We start from the raw sequence: 19093 nt of genomic DNA on the forward strand, positions 1-19093 counted from the left end.
CCCGGTCAATCTCTAGCACACACACAAAAAAAAAAACATTACATCAGTTAGTATCAGCATTAAAAAAATTCAGATAAACGTCCTTTTTTTTTTTTTCTTTTTTGGAGTTTTAATGTTTCAACGCCATGAATTCACCTTTATCCTCACATTGACAACACAAGATTATGCTCCATCCCATCATTTGCTCTGCAAAACACAACAGACATGCATACAGTTTTAACTGCTTATCCCCCCGCCCTCACTCCCACCCACCCCAATCAATGAACATTCAAGGCCAAAGGATACAATATATCAACCATAGTGGTGAATCAATAAACGGTACGTTTCCAACCAAGATTCTCCAAACCAGTGAGGTCTCCCTGGTTTCCCCATCCCGGTCGAAAACTGAGGACAAATTTTACTTCCAGAGAGAGAGGGAGAGATTCTTTTACTCGCTCTCGAATTCTTCTGATGACTCAGTTTCTGAGTTTGAGAATGTAACAGGTTTCTATTATTCAAATATCACAAACGCAAAGCACAGGATGAGAACGGAAGAAGAAGAAAAGAGAAATATCCCTGTTCCAGCAGACAGGAGGTGAGTGGTGGTTCAGAAAATGTCTTCTGCTGCTTCCCGAGACCCACTTGCACTCCCAAAATGGAGCAATCAGGTCAGCGCCGGTTAATAAATGTTCCCTTTGATACAATGTGGCCACAATCACTGAAATTGATGGATCTCCTGTGCAGCAAACACCTTGTACTACAGCAGGTCTGCACACGGGACCTGTTAGTACTTCTTCACCCAGGAAAACATGTATCTGTGATGCTTTCTCCTTTAGAACACAGTCAATGATAATGAAAAGACACAGACGTACATTTTATACCCTTGTTACACTTTGGATGCTTTATACAATAGTGCTGAACTTAAGACCTGCTTTTTCATGCTAGATCAGATATATATATATATATAAATGTGTAAATACATATAGTGTGTGTGTTTGTGTATGCATGTCGATGTGCAAAGGTGTGTGCGCGTACGTGTGGTGGAACCTGCACCACACCAACAGTGACGAGGCTCAAGTATGGCTTGTGTCAGACATTGTGGTGTGCTGCCAGCCACAAGAAGAGCTTCTGTACATTTAGGGCCAGAGATGGAAACACAAACAGGAAGGTACAGGAAACTATATTCCATTCTGGCACCTGATCTGAATCACATTATTAGTCCCAACATCATGAAGTATGATTATAAAAACAAACAACTCAGGAAAAATTACATCAAAGCTAAAATTCGCCTAGCGAATGTGCTGCGGCGGCAGCTAGAAATGGATGAATGCTAACCAGCAAAATTCAGGTTACGCACGACATCGGAATAAAAATGGATGCAATTCATGTTGGTTTGTTGGAGCAGACAGCAGCTGTTGGAGTCAACTTTTATCAAAGCATCAAGCTCCAAAGGTCTCAACTTTAGCCCCGCTTCTGACTGAAGGCGAAAACATTTAATATGTTGTTTCAATTCTCAAACACAAAGACACAGGCGTACCTCTCAAGAGGCAGCTGATCAGTTTCCAGCAAAGTTTAGCAAAGAAAATAAAGAAAAAAATGGCTCTCTCCAAAAATTAAAACATTTACAGTGCCATTCAGGCGTTTACATGACAACTATAATGCATGATTTTCTGATTTACTTTAGACTTTTAATTATGAATCTGAACCATTTTCCCAGGGTGGAAGAATTATACAACACAACTTCACTTTTTCAAATCACAAAACCCATTAGTTGCTCAAATATGTCCTTATGCTTTGGATAAATGTCTTAGCAAGTTCTGGCTAAATATTCTGACTGAATATTTGCAAAACTTCAAATTTAATTAGTTTGTCTGCTCCAAGCTGTCAGCTGTGGATGAAAGGAAATTCACTGGGGTGTGGAAACTGCTGAAACACCAGTATCAATGTCCAGTGAACCGAGTTTAATATCAGGGAGGACTGAGAGGCAGCAGAGCAAGAAAGAACTGCTCCAAAACTTGAAGTCTGCAGTTGGCCACAAAGTCAAGCCAAAGGTTTTATGGAGAAACGATTTATGGTCAGAGGAGACAATGAGAAGATACAAGTATGTTGGTGAGGCTTTCAAACACAAAACTATTTAACCAAAGAAGGGTGGTGGCAGCACCATGCTGAGAGGTCAATTCTGTCGGCAGCAGTACAGGAACAATAAAAATGAGATTAAGGACTGCCTCCAAATTACTCAACTCAAACCAACAGATACATGACTGGGTTTTCAACAGGAACGATGATCCCAAATATAAATAGAAACTGGTTTTTAAGTTGATAAAGCAGACCAACATCAAGCTTTTGGAGTATGTTGGAACTAAGACTCAGTGAAAACCTACTGGACTATCTTTAAAAGCTGGATCTGTGTTTAGATATTCAGGCAGGATTCTGTCACAAACATGTTAAAGTTTCCTAAACCCTGAGTGGCTTGCCTTCGACTTACTATGAGACATATATCCAAATATCAGTAAGGATGTATTTAAAGTTTGTGTCGATTAAAGAAAATCTAAAATAAATGCAAATCTATTCCCCAAGTTCTTTTTTTTTTTAAGAAAAAAAGTGACAAAGTTGCATTTTGTTCCATTCCACCCAATAAACAAGAACATTAAATAACTCACACATCATTATAAATTCAGTTGCCATCACCTTTTAAACACAGCAACCACTCTGCTGCGTCACCTCATTGCGGTCTAATGAGGTGCTACGTTCTTTACCGCTTCTTGTTCAGAAGCAGCCACTTCCTGGAGTGTCTGCAAACATCTCTTTAAATCTTTCGGAGCGCCCTCTCTGGGTTTACATGATTAAATGACAGGGCAGACTTGCACTTAAAAACCGAGGAAATTAATTTTTTTTTTTTCTTTTTTTCTGAATGGGAAATCTAATTTATTCCCTGAAACTTGTTTCTGCTACTTAGTGGAAAGTTTAGGACTGGAAAAGACATGGAAGTTGGCCTTTTGAGAATTAATAATGAGGGAAAGTATGAGACACTCTGCAGTCATGCAAGCTGTGAAAAGATTTCAGGCTACAACAAGAGGACTGGAGACAGATCACCCCAAACCACACATTAAGTAGGTTAGTGTTAGCTGGAGAAAAACTTGGGAATGCCCTGGCAGTCAGATTAATGTTCATTAAAAAGGTAAACAAGTAATGGAGGGGAGAGGGGTACATGCTTGATCAGTATTTGTCCACTGGAAAAGAGAACTAGTCAAACTGTGGAGGTATTCTTCATTATACACAAATTACATGATTAAAAAACAAAAAAGAAACCAAAAGAAACATCAATATTGATGTCCTCATTAGCCTTCCACTACTCTAGGTTTCCAAGTCATCAGGATGTCCTTCATTTCTACACACATTCACTCACGCATACCAATGTGTGCACACAGATCCAGAGAAGTTTGAACACACACACACCCCCCCACCCACACACGCAATCACCCCATACTCACCAACACCACTTCAGACTTACATCTGTGTGCCTTTGTGGACAAAAAAATCTTTCACTTATCAATTGAATTAAGTCGACGTGTTTTGAAGCTGCAATTCCAGGTCGTCCTACGACACTGCAGCTCTGAAATGACTTCGTCTGTTCTGTAGTGTTTTCACCAACACTGTACAAATGTATAAAGCTAATGACGTTTTAAAAAATTTTGTCACCTTTAAAAACAGGAAACACAACGTAGGTCGTGTTTGTGTCGAACCTGTAGGTGTGCTGCTTTAAAGACACACAGATGTGACCAAAATCATTCACGCGTTCATTGCAAACATGCTTCCACACGCACATACACAGTGTCATAGATACAAACACGTAGAGGCTGCTTGTTTCTCAGGCGTGCTGCGCAGCCAGGTCCTGGTTGATGAAACGCCGTAGCCTCTCCAAGTACTGACTGTAAAGCTCGATGTCGTTGTGGCCGGCCCCCTCCACCCACAGGGGCTCCACGGCCTTGGGACAGCGCTCGAACAGGGCGAGGCCGTGGGAGAAGTCGATCACCTCGTCTTCTGTACCGTGAATGATGAGCACTGGAGATGGGATCTTTGAAACCTTCTCGATGCTGGAAGAGATTTATGCATTACTGCTCCGAGGTGCTATGCACATTTCAGCCACATTTTAATGCAAGTAGGGTAATTTTGCACATGCAATGCGTCTCGAGCATATCGGAAGAATTTTTGTGGATTCTTCTCCAGTTAAAAAAAGACTTGAGTATAAAAATCATCAAGAAATGGTCCTACAATATATGCAAGGGTAAAAATACAGGTAAAGAAAAAATAATTAAACAGATCCAGTCAGCGTTCATTTTCTAAAGACATCTATTCAAATACAACCTTGTTTCCAAAAGACTGTTTTGGAGCCCCAATGGGAAAAACCAATCTATCTTCTACATTTAATTAAAAACAAACAATTCTAGCCTTGTTGCAGGGTTTTTTTTGTCCCAGGATGTTACATCATCTCTAACAACAGCCACCACATGCTTAAATTAATATACATTTAACAGTTTTTCTTAAAGAGGACTTGCACAGAATAAAAAACGTGTAGCTTTTTTGAGTCTGATAGAACACAATAGTTTCATTAAAAGTCATTACTAAATTCCTAAAATATGAGAAAGCATACCATTTCCTTTAGTTTTTATGTCATATTTTTGAAAGAAAGGGGAAAAAAAAGAATAAACCGAAAGTTGATTTCAATCCGACAAATCAAAAATAGCTAACTTTGAGTTTTCCTCCTTCAGTAAAAGCGTCGACACCAAAGAGTGTTGTTTCAGTCTGCTGCCTCGTTTTCACTGAGCAGTACGACACGAGTCGATGTTAGAACCATTACTAGCAATAAACATAAAGAAAAAGTTCTGTTTACTTTCTGACTCACTGGTCCATGCTGTTAATCATTTCTGGTAATTCTTAGTGCACTTCTACTTATGAGCATGCTGTACTTTAAATGCTGTTTGCTTCACTACTAAAAAATGTAAAATGATTTTGACAAAAAAAAAAACAAATCTTAACTGATTTTTTAAATAATTTAACAGTTTCTATCTGGACTAGAGCAATTAGTTTACTTTGACAACAGGATGCCAAAGACGCCGTTAAGCCTGAAAGGAATCTTCTCAACTTGATGTAGATTTTAGCTACTGTTGCTTTTTGAAATTTTATTCATGAGTTGCTTTTTTTGGAAATTTCACATTTATGCCTGAGGTGAGGAACTTACTTGGGGAACGCATCAAAGCAGTAAGTTTTCTTTGTGTCGGGGAAGGCCACCCTCATGCCAGAGGTGAGAGGAGAATGAAGGACCACTGCAGCGCACTCGAACCTTGATGCTAAATCTACTGTGGGCACTGTGCCAATGCTCTGTCCATACAGGATGATATTTTCAGGGCTGATGCCATACCTGTAAAACAAGCCAATAAATTACAGAATAAAACAGAGAAAAGACCCGAACAACACTTTTTTTGAATAATGTGGTCAACAAATACTTTTCCAAGTACCAGGGATGAACAAGTTTTGCAATTTAAACATATTACAACCAACACAGTGTGTGATGAGTGTGTTAAAGTGATTCACATAATAAATTGCCACGAGTGATAAACGCAACAAAATATTCCTCCCAACAGTTAATTGTGATATTACCTTTTAATGTCTTGATTTGAACTGAGATTTTAAAGGGAAAATTACTACTACACTTAATTATGCTTACACTTAATTTGACCTTTAAAGCTGTACGTCATGTTAAATTTACACGTTTTTTTCCTAAAATAAAAAGAATTGTTGAGTCATACATTTGGATATTCAATTTTGAAACTAGGATAAGGTCCCAAGTGCTTTATAATATCGTTTTTGTTTAATACAGTAGTTAGAAATGCAAAGATTGAGCTTTTCAAGCCAATATTGATTTCTAATTATTTTAGGCCTGAGCTGTTAACAACTCTGACTGATTTTTTTTTTTCCAAAATATATGACACAGAATAGAGTCAACTGGAATTTAAAGTTCAGCGGATGTTCCTTTTGTATCACCAAATGGGATTTAGGAAAATCCAGTACAAATAGAATAAGCTGTGAACTTAACCCTATCTCAATTTTTCATTCTTTATTTTCCTTGCTTTTATATTTTATCTACAGACCTCACAAAATAAATTTGTTTACTCAATATTCACAATTCATACTCAACTGTAAGGCAGAAACTTGTGTGAATAAATTTCACACAAGAATTGTATTTTTTTTCTCATAACTTTACAAGGGAAAGTGTATTTATTATTCCATACATATATGTAGTTATTGCTGTTCAAATAACAGCAGTGATGGGCTTAGTATCGCAGCCTCATCAGGCAGGTATTTCTAACAATAACATACTGAACTCTGGCTATTAATTTCTCTATAATAGTGTGGTGCACTGACAGTTAATTGGATCTAAATTACTAATTTTATTTGGGTCTTAAGAAATTACTCATAATTATACATAGCCAAAACTATACTCCCATTGTGCAACAAAACTATAAATATCTTATAATAAAGAGGTACTGCAACTGGTAACTGGTTACCAATGATCCACTGTTGGAAAAAAAATAAAATCAAATAAAAAAGACCCAGTAGAGGTTAAAACAAATTAAAACAAATCTTGCCTCCTTACCGAGAGCGCAGTGCGTGCCACGCAGCATCGATGTCTGCGTAAAGGTTCTTCTCAGATGGTTTGCCGGTACTAACACCATAGCCTGAGTAGTCGTAGGAGAAGATGTTGCAGTTGATGCGGGTGCCTAAGCCAATGTAGAAACTGCTCATCTGACCCAGGTCTACGGCGTTGCCATGTGAGAACAACACTGTGAACCTGAGCGACAGACAGGGAAGAGAAGAATGTAAAGAAGTGAAACGCTAAGACTGGAAACTCAAATCTGAAATTCGGTGTATAATTTGGTGATGGCTTGCTAACAAGTTTATGAAGCATAAATCTGAGCGTCGTCAGTCTCACAGTGGAGATTCATGTCTCACCTGGCATTGGGAGCACAGCGTATGTACATGCATCCAACCCTATTCCCTCGGCTAGATCTGGTCAGGAACACGTCGGTCACATCCAGTTCTCTCTGTGAATACTGGAACTCGGCTCTTTCTGTGAGGTGCAACTTCCACCTGCCTTCGGGCCCACTGATACTGCTGCTGGTGGTGGCAGCACCGCCACTACTGCCGCCGCCTCCTCCTCCTCCTCCTCCTCCTCCACCGCCACTACCACCGCCACCTCCTCCACCGCCTCCTCTGTCTGATCCACTGGCATTACCCAGCCGCGAACGCAGTCCCGGCGCTCCGAGTGACGGGGGAGCAGCTCCAGAGTTGGCGGCAGACACAGTTGTTGCTCCAGATCCAGGATCTGGGTCGGGGAGCAAAGCATAAGTGGGCTCTGGAGGGAGAAACGCCAGTTTGGCTGCAATGCGGCTGGGACAGGGGGGGCAGCAAAAGAGGCAGCATAGCTCTCGCATGGACAGGCCGTTCATCTTCTGGCACAAATCTGAAGAGCAGAGACAGCGAATTAGCAAAAATATTAAAACATATGAAAAACAAAACTATTTAAAACTAGTTCACACGTTTTTTGACTGACATTTGAAAATTTCTTCTCGACACTTGTTTTAAACCATTTACCATTGTCTGTATAAGAAGCTAAATAAGCAGTTGCTTTAGTATTCACATAAAATTGAGTTTCATTTGCATAGCAATGAATGCAACTCCAGGGCAGGCAGTGAATGACCTTACATGGAGAAGTTTAAATAAAATGGGTCCAAGGAATGACCCCAGAGGAACTCCACTGAGCAATACTGGGACTTAGCATTACCAATACAAACAGGCTCTATTTTGTCTGTAAGGTTGGCTCAATATTTGTGAGTCCAACTGAGTGATGTGGGATGACTCAAAAAGAATGCTTCAAAATATTTTCAAATATAATGTTTTGAGTCTTTAAAACAATGTATTTTGTATTCAATAAAAACAAATCTGAATCAGTTCATTTAGAATAAGTGAAGGAAAAACAAATGATTAGAGCACTGAGGAGAGAAAAGAGCAGGAAAAGCCACAAGAAAAGACAACAATAAAAAGATGGCTACTCGCTTTACTCAAAGTGCAACAAAAGCTCACCACTGAATGCCAATTAATTCTAACTTGACAGATGTGTAAAAACATCTGCGTATATCTGTATCTGGGAAGGAGTGTGGCGATAGAAAATATGGAAGTAATTTTATAGAGAGATGGTCATTTTGCAAGAAAAAAAATAGTGCAATATAAGTATCATAAAACTGCTTATTTCTTCTCCAGATCAAGAATCCATCTTACAAATTACCAAATTATAAGCAAATTATTTGTTTAATTTGCACCTTTAGACACAAGTCCAGGACTAACAATGAGTCAACTGTTTAAAAGCCGGTGCCTGTTGGCAATCAAAAAGCTGATAAATCCAATCGATTAAGTTGCAAAGAGAGTTGTTGGCTTAAAAAAAATTACACACATTTACAAAATACGTTGTTTGAAAAAAGTAATTTAACACAGAAGCAAGATATCAGTTACTCAGAATATCGGGTAACAAATATCTGAAGCATAAAATAGCAACATTGTAAACATAGTTTTGATGTTTAAGGTGGAAAAGACAAACCTAAAAATACAAAAAATAATTTAGCAAATGACTTTACATTAATTTTTAAATATGTACCCAAAGAAATATTATTCTGGATAATCTGATCATCTCAGTCCAACAAAGTATTAATCTGAGAAAGCAAGATGTTTTTAGTCTGGTATAGAGGCGTATAAAGATATACAGTCAGCTAAGTTAAACAAAAGAGCAGCACTATTATTCTTGATAGGATTTTGGACTCTCACAAATGCATTAACACGATTAACAGCTTCTGCAAATGTCTGCTCTGCAGAAAAGGGAGACTACAGCAAAAGAAGAGCAATCTAAACTAATGTTGATCACTGTAGATGTTGCAACAACGATTGACAACTTTGGATTTGCTCTGAAGTCTAAAGCCCGGCTCTGCTGACACCTTTGGAGACAGGACTTACTAAAATCCCAGTTCACATTCAGACTAGTGGTACACAACATTATAAGCCATTCAGGTCTGGAGGGTCCTGAGGATATTAGAAATGTAATGTATTGTTGACATGAAAAATGTCTTACGGGAATAAATATTTGGGTTTATCATGATAACAGTGAATTCCAATTAATAGTCTGAAAACCCCAAAAGTTGACAGTCCTATCAAAATAGGTGGTTGTTAAAAATGTTGGCTACAGGACAGTATCAATTAATGTGAAAATATTACTGATGCAATTATTGTGTGTGGTGTAGTGATAAAAGTCACTTCACTTCATGCAACAGGTCTCCTGGAAAGCCATTTTGAAATGGGATTCCAGTATTTTTGGGGTTTGTGGGGCTCCGAGTGCAGAAACGTGGAATTACAGCTACACAGTGGCCTAAAAAAAATAAACTAGAAAGAGGTTCTAAATACAACATTGTATTTTTGTTATTTAAAAAAAAAATGCCACAAAATTGGTTGATAAAATTTCAAATCCATGTCGCCAATCGATAATCCATGTTAAGTGTGATGAAGCATAAGAGTTCCTAAACTGGATTAAAAATGAACAACTCCTCCATGGTGACTGGTAGTAGCAGCGTACCATGAGACATTGGTAAGTACATCGATTGGTAATCAAAATATGAAGCAGCCTTGTGCTAAGGCAAGGGCTACTAGCCAGGATCATCTAACCAACCAATGGCAACAAAGCATCAATACTAAAACATAAAAAAGGCCATATAATGCATAGCTCCAAGGAGAAATAAGTAAACACACCCCCAAATTGCACCAATTATCAGGTTGCTTTAACACGGCAAGAGGTTGTGAGCTGTTCAGGTTGAGGTTCAAATGCAAGATGTATTCACCATGTTGTCAAAGAGAAGCTCTAGCATCAATTTACCCATCGGATGGGGTTTTGCAACAAAGCGGGGAACGAATGCTTCCTGCCACAATAATGTTGGGTTATAAAGATTTGTAGGAATCCTGTGATTTTCATATGACCTGTATTAACCTAGGGTAAAGAAGGGAACTTCAATTATAAAAATCCAAACTCTGGCTGGAAGTAAGTGTTCAGAATCATCATTATTCCACATTTTCTGATAAATAATAAAGTAAATAAACTTTACTTTACTAAACTTTACCATAACCCTTTATGGAAAAACTTTAAATCTAAAATTAACAGTTTTTTGCAACAGCACAAAACTCTCGTTATTCCAAATAAATTGAATTTATGTTTTTTTGCACATGCTCGACAAAACACAGGATTTGATAAAAGGCAATACCTCACGATAATTATTTTCACTGATCCGATTCTTTATAGCTCTATCAAATATGCACACCAGTGTGTACAGATACACTGGTGCTTCCAATAACACATCTGTAGAGAAATTTGGCATGTTGTCATCTGACCCACCAGAAAAGCAGCCTACCTCAATGACACATTTATTATCGAGTATGAAATATTAGTAATAACCACGGGGACACGTGATGTCACAAGATATTGGACAATAGCGAGGAGAGAGGGAGACGGAGAAAGGCTTTTTATTAGACTTTATTGATTTAACACATGATCCCTGACAACATTTAGAAGTCAAAATGCTTTTCTCACACCTTCCCCATTTAGTGACACTAAATGGGAAAAGTGTTTTATTATGCTCATTATCTAATGTTTGCTTAGCAATACTTAATGAATTACAGACTATAACACATTAATCACTGCAAATGGGGAAAAAGACAAATGAACTAAATTTAGTCTAATGAGCATAAAATAAATTCTAGATGCAAATATTTGTGAATGAAATTACATTTTTTAAATAACAGTTGTCTTAATTATTTGTTCTGTTTTCCTGATTAGTGACCGTCCTGTGGAGGCTACAAAGCCACACAAGTAATGAATTTCTATAAAACAAAATTAACTATTTGGGTTCATTTGAGTCAGCCATTATAAAGCCCAAGAGGAGGATGAGATGTAGCATCATTTTAGACGTCAATCTTAACTACTTGGCTCTTTTGCATATTTGTCTTAAAGACAAAATAAAATATCTGGATTTATTTGAGTTCAACAAAATCACAACCTCGAGGTTCTCCGTTGATGAATGTCACAGCAAATGAAATCGGAGTGTGGACCACAGCTCCTGCGCGCTCACGTTTCACCCACATTCCTGCCCATATTTACTCATGACCTGGTCAGAATCAAATTAGACATCAACTAGCTACAGTAAGACCTGACATGAAGAAGGGGCTAAACATAGTGGTGGTGGTGAGATGATCTGGACTGCTTTGCTGCTTCGGGACCGGACGGTTGACCTTAATTACAGCCATGAATTCTTCTCTCCAGAAAACAACAGTTCTCTTTATTATTTGACGGTCAGGCCATAATTAATGACCCTCAGCTCAAACACAACTGGGGTTTGCAGCAGGACAATGGCCTGAAGCGCATCAGAGTGGACCAAAACTCCTTGTCAATGTCTGTGGCCAAACTAATGACGTTCCAAGATACGGATCCAAGTTATTTAAATGGCCAGCATTTACCCACTGCATCGGACCAGAACAGAGCAGAGGGGATTTCAATATTTTTGGTCCAATAGGAGCGACAGGTGGATAGAGAGATGCACCAATGCTGACCAAGCGCTTTTCCGAATAAACAAACATGCCCACAAAATTCTGACCAATCACACAATAATTTCACCTGCAGAGGGCGGCAATACATTCGTCAGGGGAGTTGTGACAAGAAGGGGTGGACGACACAAGGCTGAGAACAAAATTATGAGATTTTCATCAAGAGGTTGCGACAATGAAGGCTGATTCTGACACATTGGCCCAACCATGCTGGGCCTTTTAGTGAAGGAATTTGCCAACGCAAAGTCTCTGTCTGGTACTTTAATAAAATAAAAGCCATGTGTATACTTGAGCCGTACAGTTTAATGAAAACATTTTGGATTACATGCCTTATGTTATTATTGTAATAGTGCCCTTCTTAATTCACTCACCATTGGTGTGTGTCTTTCAATGGAGTTGACGTATTTTGTTAGGATCAAATATTGTCAACTATCAGAAGTTTCTTTAGATTATGTCAATTTTAATAAAGGCAAAGATGTTTTTTTTTTTATTTTAAACATTACTCCTTTCACCAGTATAAGAAAAGAGGACCTCAAAAGTTTCTCAGAAGAAAACAATCACCCAATTTTGATATTTTAATCTAAATATTAAAGTTTAGGCTGGAGAAGAGTCTGAAGTTTAATCTCACAAAAGTAATTAGATTTTTAGAAGTTGCAATGTATTAGAACAGCGCATTGTCTTTAACGTTTTACAAAGGTAACACCTAAATCACGTAGTATTGGGTCACATTATTTGTTTTGAAACGAAACAAGTAAGCATTGTTAAAATGTTAGAATGCCATTTTTTACTAAGTTCCCATCCTGCAAATGTAATACAATTTAGAAACGCCAAATTTTCATTCTCAATATAGAGCAGCAACAAAAACATAACTGACATCAATGTTCCAGTGTTGTAAATTGAGATAAAAAATTATGTTCTAAGCTATAAGATTACACAAAAAAGAACTAAAGAAAAATAAGTTAGGGAGGAATTGATCCAACACCAGAATGTAGGCGGCAGTGATTTAAGAGGCACATGTTGCCTGCCAAGAAATTAGTACACTAAGATAAATAAAATGTCCAAACCAAAAAATTCTCTCCTTTTGCTCAGATATGCAACCATATTCACTTATATGGTTTTTGTACTTTTAAGAATCCTTATATATCATTTGCAATCAATTTTGTCATCACAGTTATTAACATAGCAAGGAGGTTGTTGTTGAAATTTTGGTCTAAAAATCTCATGCTATATTTTTCTGAAAAAGGGTGGATATTTTTTTTTTAAACAAACCCAATAGTCTTTAAAGCAGAGGTAACAAAGTCCAGTACCAATCCAGCAACTTTTAGATGCATCCCTTCTCCAGCACACCTGAATCAAATTAACTGCTGGTTAACAGATCTCTGCAGATCTAAATGAATCCTGGTCAGGGATTTCAGGCATGCTAGAACAGAGATTCATCTGCTCTAAGAGTCAACACTTCCTAAATAAACCAGTCCACCACTCAAGCATATGCTATAGTGGCCTGTGCAAGGTCCATCTTCATTTTGAGTATTTATTTATAATGTTTAGATTATTTTAAAAAATAAAAGCAGGATGCATTTTATGTTGAGAAAAATATTTTCTGTTGCTGTTTTTAATAATAAGTCTGAACGTTTTACATATTTCAGTGTCCTCAGGGAGACATAAATTATTCAAAAATTGTAACTTTTAAAACAACCTTAATCTTTCAACCTACACAAACGATCATATTATTAATAAAATAAATGTTTTGAAAATATTTGTCCAGATTAAATGACTTGTTTTGCCATACTATTTTTTTGAAAAGGTTACCAACATACCTACTTCGATAAATGGCACACATACCTGTATTTAGAAATCCTTTTTTGTTGAAGTTAACTGGAAAAGCTCTGCACCAACGTCTTGCAGTCTCTTCGGTGAGCCAGCCAGATCCTAGAGAAAGTAAAATGATTTGTTGAAATTGAACAGTGTACTAAATACAAACAATCAGACAACCGTCACCTCCTTGTATTCCAGTCTAATTTTATAGTAAACTATATGCTTAAAAACCCTTAAAATCACAGACCACACAGGTGAATTTATTTTAAAGTACTCGATATAACAGGGATTACTTCTAAGAATACTCCCATGAAAGCAAATTGTTGGTCACTAAGAACAATAGATAATAAATTGCATGACATCGGACGCTTTTGACAAGGGTAAACAGGGATAATACTCACAGCACTATCTCAGCAAAAACACACTCACTGGCATGCTAATGAAACCTGCTTTAAACATGATATAAAGCCTTAAATTTAGTCCGTAATATTAGGACATACAGGCGAGGAGAAATCCAACCCGATAGAAGTCAAAGTGATCACCAGAACCTCTGTATTTAGCAGCCAAATCCATCCATCACTACCGCTAGCAGGTTGCCCAGCTAGCGGCGGCTGCTGCTAGCTCGTTAGGTTGGCCGTCTGAAAGCGACCTACTTACCGATTCACAGCAGGACGATAGGCGGGATGGAGAGGCCCTATATGTACTCAGAAGCAGCGTAGGACTACGAAAATCCTTCTTGTGTCTTGACATGGATGGACTTACTCAAGTGTACCAACCAGTTGTCGGTGGCAAGCTAGCTGAAATTCATGGCTACCAGATTTTTTTTTTTTTTTTTTTTTACTACTGCCCGACTTCATCCGGAAGTGACGTACGAGCGTCAAATCCTCATTCAACCAGGCAACAAAGCTACATATTAAAACTTAACTAAACTAAATAGGAATATATTGTAAATATTTTTCATATATATTGTTTACAAAGAAGAAGAAGAAACATCAAATGTCTTTTTATTTTTATTTTTTTTTCTCTGCTGCAGTTTAGCGCTGTTTACCCTTTATGGACAAATATCATTCCAAAGCAATACAAACCGGTCTCTGTGACTTTCATTATAACTGGCTAATGATATATGACTTAAAACGTTTAGCTTGTTGCTAGATAAAAGAGGTATGTTGCTGTTTTTGAATTAATCTACAATCTATTTGACCATAGGCGTAACTTCCCGAAGGACTGGAAGTTACCAATATTTCCTTCTTTTTTTCTATATGTGCCTGTATCTATGTGCGGACAGTAACTCGGCAGCAGCTGCACGTTTGTATTCAACGCATTAACAGCCAGTTAACGCTTTGTAAAACGTAAATGGCAAGTAGATTGGACATCATGTGACTGCTTTACATGCGCTATTGTTTTACATTCAGTCAGGAATATCAGTGGTGGGAAAATGACAATCAAGCAAAGAATCTGAAAAGGGGACGCAAAGTTTTGATATTAATTGTCAAGACTACGACAGCAAGATAACAAGGTCCAAAGGGATCACATTTCACAGGTCAGTAAAAAGGTTTAATTAAAAAAATATATATATAAAGAAAGTGAGGAGTAGGTTAGCTATGCTAGCTTAACGTTTATCACCTTAACTGCTTAACATGTGCTATTTCTGCCAGTTGGGAGTATTTCGGTTCAATTAACACAAAAATAAGGCGACCTACATTTTCTGACAGATAATCATTAGACCAGGTGTTTATGTTAGCTAATCAACCACCGTGAGTGTTCCTTCCTATTGATCGCAAAATGAAAATTCAAAAACATAAATCTGCAACAGACAGAATGTTCTGTTTGGTGTTTTTACTTTTTTTGTGTGGAAAATGTTTTTGTGGGTTTTTTTTTTTTTAGTTTTGATTCCTGATGCACTTGAACGTAATCTTTGCTCTGTGCTCCCGGGGCTGTTTATTGGTTGCCCTGGCAACGAGTCACGCACGGTGACTAACGTGAAGCTCACCCACTGAGAGAGAAAACTAATACAACCACCCGTTTTTCTACATTTTCCCAGAACATCATTGCATCATTTGTTCGTAGAACGTGGCGATATTCAGAGCAGTCATCAAATAGGATGAAATATTTCATAAAGCACAGTTAAATTTTAAACCATGGCTTCTACAGCCACAATTAAATTAAATTAAATTAAATTATTGGCCAATATAAAAGAGAAATTAGCTTTGTTCTCTCTTGTATCTTTACAGAACTGACAGAAACCAAACTATTTATAGATTTATATGCAGAGAGAATATATATTTTTACATATCCAAACATCAGCTTTAAGCCACATTTTATAGAATCCAGTGACATTGATGGTCACTCTACCAACGGCCCCAACTTCAAACCCAAATACTTTTTTGGGCTCTTTATTATTTGCTATATTAAAGCAAATATATTCAGCAAATACAGACTCATTCCATAAATTAGAATATGACTGAAACGTTTCTTTGTTAGTAATTCCATCACCATGTGAAAGACATTATATAGATTAATTAGATTACATCCATTTTAACATATTCAGATTCCGTAGTGTGTATAATACCTGCTAAAAAGTTATTTTTGAAAGGTAATATTAATCTGACAAGCCTGATCAGGACATATAACCTATTTTATTGAATAAGATTGTAAGGCATTCACATGTAAGTTTTGGCATTATTCTTAGCACTAAAAAAAAGAAAAGATCTTCCAGTAACTGGGTGCACTCCTCATCCCCACCAACTTGCAACACAAAGTTACACCCTTGTTTTTGACTATCTCATGAGCCTGTTTTAGTGTGTCAAGTACATGAACAAACAAAACAAAAAAGACCTTGTGAAGATGTCGGCTGAAGCTTTCAGTAGATTGTCACTGTCCAATCCATTACACCAAAGGAACATAAAAAAAAGCCTAATTACAGTTTGCAAATACACATCGAGACAAAGAAGTGTGTTAAGAACAACAAAGTCGATATTTGGGAGTTGCAATTAATCCAATTCAGTTTATTTATATGATGGCATTTCACAACAAATGTTATCTGAAGGCACTTTAGAACGAAATCAGTTTGTACAAATAAAGTATATTATTATAGTTGTTAAAAGATTCTCTTTTTCATAAAGCCCAGCTGATTGCATGAATCTAGTAAGGTGGCATTATTACCTTTACAGCTATCGGTCAAGCTGGGCATTCATGTGGCAACAGTGGAAAGGAGAATTTCCTTTTAACAGAAAGAGTTACACTGGATCACGAATCTCAGTTACATGGAAAAGTTTTGAGCAAAGCTGAAAAGGTGTTTGCAAGCAAGACAGGCTTAAAAACCTGATTCCTTTACATCAGTTCTATCAATATGAATGGGACAAAGTTCCATTAAAATCAAGAATATTTTACGCTGTTCGGGTTCATATTGAAGTGATTGCGACTGACCAGAACTGTTGATCATTTGACAACTTAAAGTTTGAATGAAGCAAAGATGCTTCAACTGCTGCACCTCCTGTTTGTTTTCACACAAGATCTTACAATCTTGTGTTATTACAGATGTCCAGTTTATTACAAACTTATATTCAGAAATGATTTTTATTCAGTTCTAGAGCTTAACCATTATACATTTACAATACATGTTGTCTTTAGGGAGTAAAACATTCTGTTTTTCATTTCATTGTACACTCTGTTGTTGACATGGGCAAGACATCCGATCACCAGACCCTGAGTTTCAGACCCCAAAATGGGAACACACATAAAAAAATGGCTGAGGGAAATTAAGTTATTGACAAAAAAATGTTAATAAAATCTTAAAAAGTCAAGAGTGTGTTTATACAGCTTCTTCCCAACCTCTGTAACACAGATTGCAACAGAATATCCTTCTGGACAGTTTAAATTACAGCAGCATTTAACTTCAGAAAGTATTTTTGTATTGAATCACACTAACTTCTCTCAGGATACTTAAACCATTTTGGCCCAATTATTCAATTTAAAAGACGATTCTACCAATTACACCATATTCAAAAATTTATGAAATTTCTCATGAATCTCAGCATAACTTCGACTTCTGAGGCTTTCCATGTACAGCATGGAAATGGAGCTGAATCATATATTAAAACTGCACATTCAGACATGAGAAACTACTGTGAAAGGAATGGCAAAGTTCAAAACCATGTAAAAAAGAGAAAATAATGTGTTTCTGTAAAATGGTCTAAATAAAAATGATCCAATATTGAAAGCACTGCAACACAGATTTAGGACACTAAAATAATAGAGTGAATATTTAATTTAAGGTGAAATATTATTACACAAGAAGAATCACCATATCTTTAATCAGTACTAATTAGGAATTACACTAGTCATCTGCCTACTTTCGTAGATTACTACTTTCTCTAAGGACAATCTGCTATACGTTGATTGCATTTAAGAAACTGATAATAGTTTAAAAATGAATCTTATTTTTTCTTACCACTTCCAACATCATGTGTGCCTCTTTTCCCAAAGCTCTCAGACTATCACATAAAGAACCATTGTGTGCTTTGTGCTCATGATCATCAGCCACTCCTCTGCACTGTCATCTGGTAAATGTAGGACTTCAAAAGTGGGAAGTGCAATAGTTTTGTCCCTTCTGTCTTTTATTGACTCTGTTTGCATTGATCCAAACATGTCTGTCTGAGTGCATCCATTTCTTTAAGCAAGTCAAAGTTCATGCAGTTGGTTGAGGTTTTTTTTTAATGCAGTGTCTCTTATGTCTTGCTGTTGCACTCTCTGCTGTATCATTGCGGGGCACATGCTGTTTTATTTGGGCTTATTTAATATATTTTTAGTCTTGTTTAATTAGTAATCCATGACTTCCTGTAACATTCCTTTTTTTTTTTTTTTTTTTTTTGCAGCCACTCCTAAAAAGCTCTAACCTTGCCCATTTATGGAGCCAGAACAATTAATCAAGTGCTCCAATCCTAAATATATGTTGCCCCAATCCACAGTGAGGAAGATAAGGAAGGAGATTTGAATAAACTTTAAAGTTCAGGGAAATGCAACGCGTCTTTTTTTAGCGAGAGAATATGCTACTATTGCAGAAATATTGTTAAAGTTCCCTAATCTTAGGGCACTGTGTATGCTTTTCCTTTGTACCTAAGAGCAATCATATGACTGTGTTCATAACAAGTCTCCCAATGTTGTCTTGAGGAATAAGAAAGGCTTTTGGAAAATATAACAGCAAAATAAAATTAAATCAGATAAATATGCCTCCTCTGTTTACAGAGACCATAGTTATTTGCTTTTCGGTTAAGCTTTTAGCTGTATATTGAAAATTAATATTTTTGACATGCCGTAAAGAAACTTTATTTGCCCGCTCCCATATTTTAAGAAAGAATTTTGTAATTTCCAGCTAGCAGGGCTGCAAAGTTCACATCAAAGTTTTAGCTTTCCAACTGCAGATAAGATAACTTGAGGGCATATCAATAACTTTTGTTTATAATCTTGAAAATTTAGACACATCAAATCTGAGCTGCATTATTGTAAGCTAAAACAGGAACATTTGATGAAAGTTTGTTTCTTTCCTCAATTTTAGCCATGAGGTGTTTGATGAGTTTTTTGTGTGTCATTTTAGCTCATTTGAATGGGA

General features: G+C 37.0%; 1 protein-coding gene across 2 annotated transcripts; it reads right to left on the reverse strand.

The window, feature by feature from the left end:
* Positions 1-50: 50 nt before the first annotated feature.
* abhd17aa (abhydrolase domain containing 17A, depalmitoylase a) lies at positions 51-17971 on the reverse strand. Of its 2 annotated transcripts, none has more exons than XM_032565316.1 (6): positions 17936-17971; positions 13513-13599; positions 6991-7501; positions 6635-6829; positions 5219-5398; positions 51-4073 (listed from the first exon to the last, which is right to left on the reverse strand). In XM_032565316.1, the coding sequence occupies exons 3-6, from the start codon at positions 7485-7487 to the stop codon at positions 3848-3850; spliced, it is 1098 nt and encodes a 365-aa protein (XP_032421207.1). In that variant the 5' UTR covers positions 7488-7501; positions 13513-13599; positions 17936-17971; the 3' UTR covers positions 51-3847. The 2 variants fall into 2 exon arrangements, with proteins under 2 accessions (XP_032421207.1, XP_032421206.1); XM_032565315.1 differs by lacking the exon at positions 17936-17971 and adding an exon at positions 14143-14329.
* Between the last annotated feature and the right edge of the window lie 1122 nt (positions 17972-19093).

The sequence above is a fragment of the Xiphophorus hellerii genome, chromosome 6 (genome assembly GCF_003331165.1).
Source record: "Xiphophorus hellerii strain 12219 chromosome 6, Xiphophorus_hellerii-4.1, whole genome shotgun sequence".
NCBI lineage: Eukaryota > Metazoa > Chordata > Actinopteri > Cyprinodontiformes > Poeciliidae > Xiphophorus > Xiphophorus hellerii.

What these genes read in the sequence shown, in the direction of transcription:
- abhd17aa (XM_032565316.1), bottom strand. Translation starts at nt 7,487, where the DNA reads ATGAACGGCCTGTCCATGCGAGAGCTATGCTGCCTCTTTTGCTGCCCC. An exon ending in CGCTGTGCTCCCAATGCCAG is followed by an intron (nt 6,830 to 6,990) that starts GTGAGACATGAA and finishes TCTGTCGCTCAG; the next exon opens with GTTCACAGTGTTGTTCTCAC. An exon ending in TGCTTTGATGCGTTCCCCAA is followed by an intron (nt 4,074 to 5,218) that starts GTAAGTTCCTCA and finishes AATCTCTTCCAG; the next exon opens with CATCGAGAAGGTTTCAAAGA.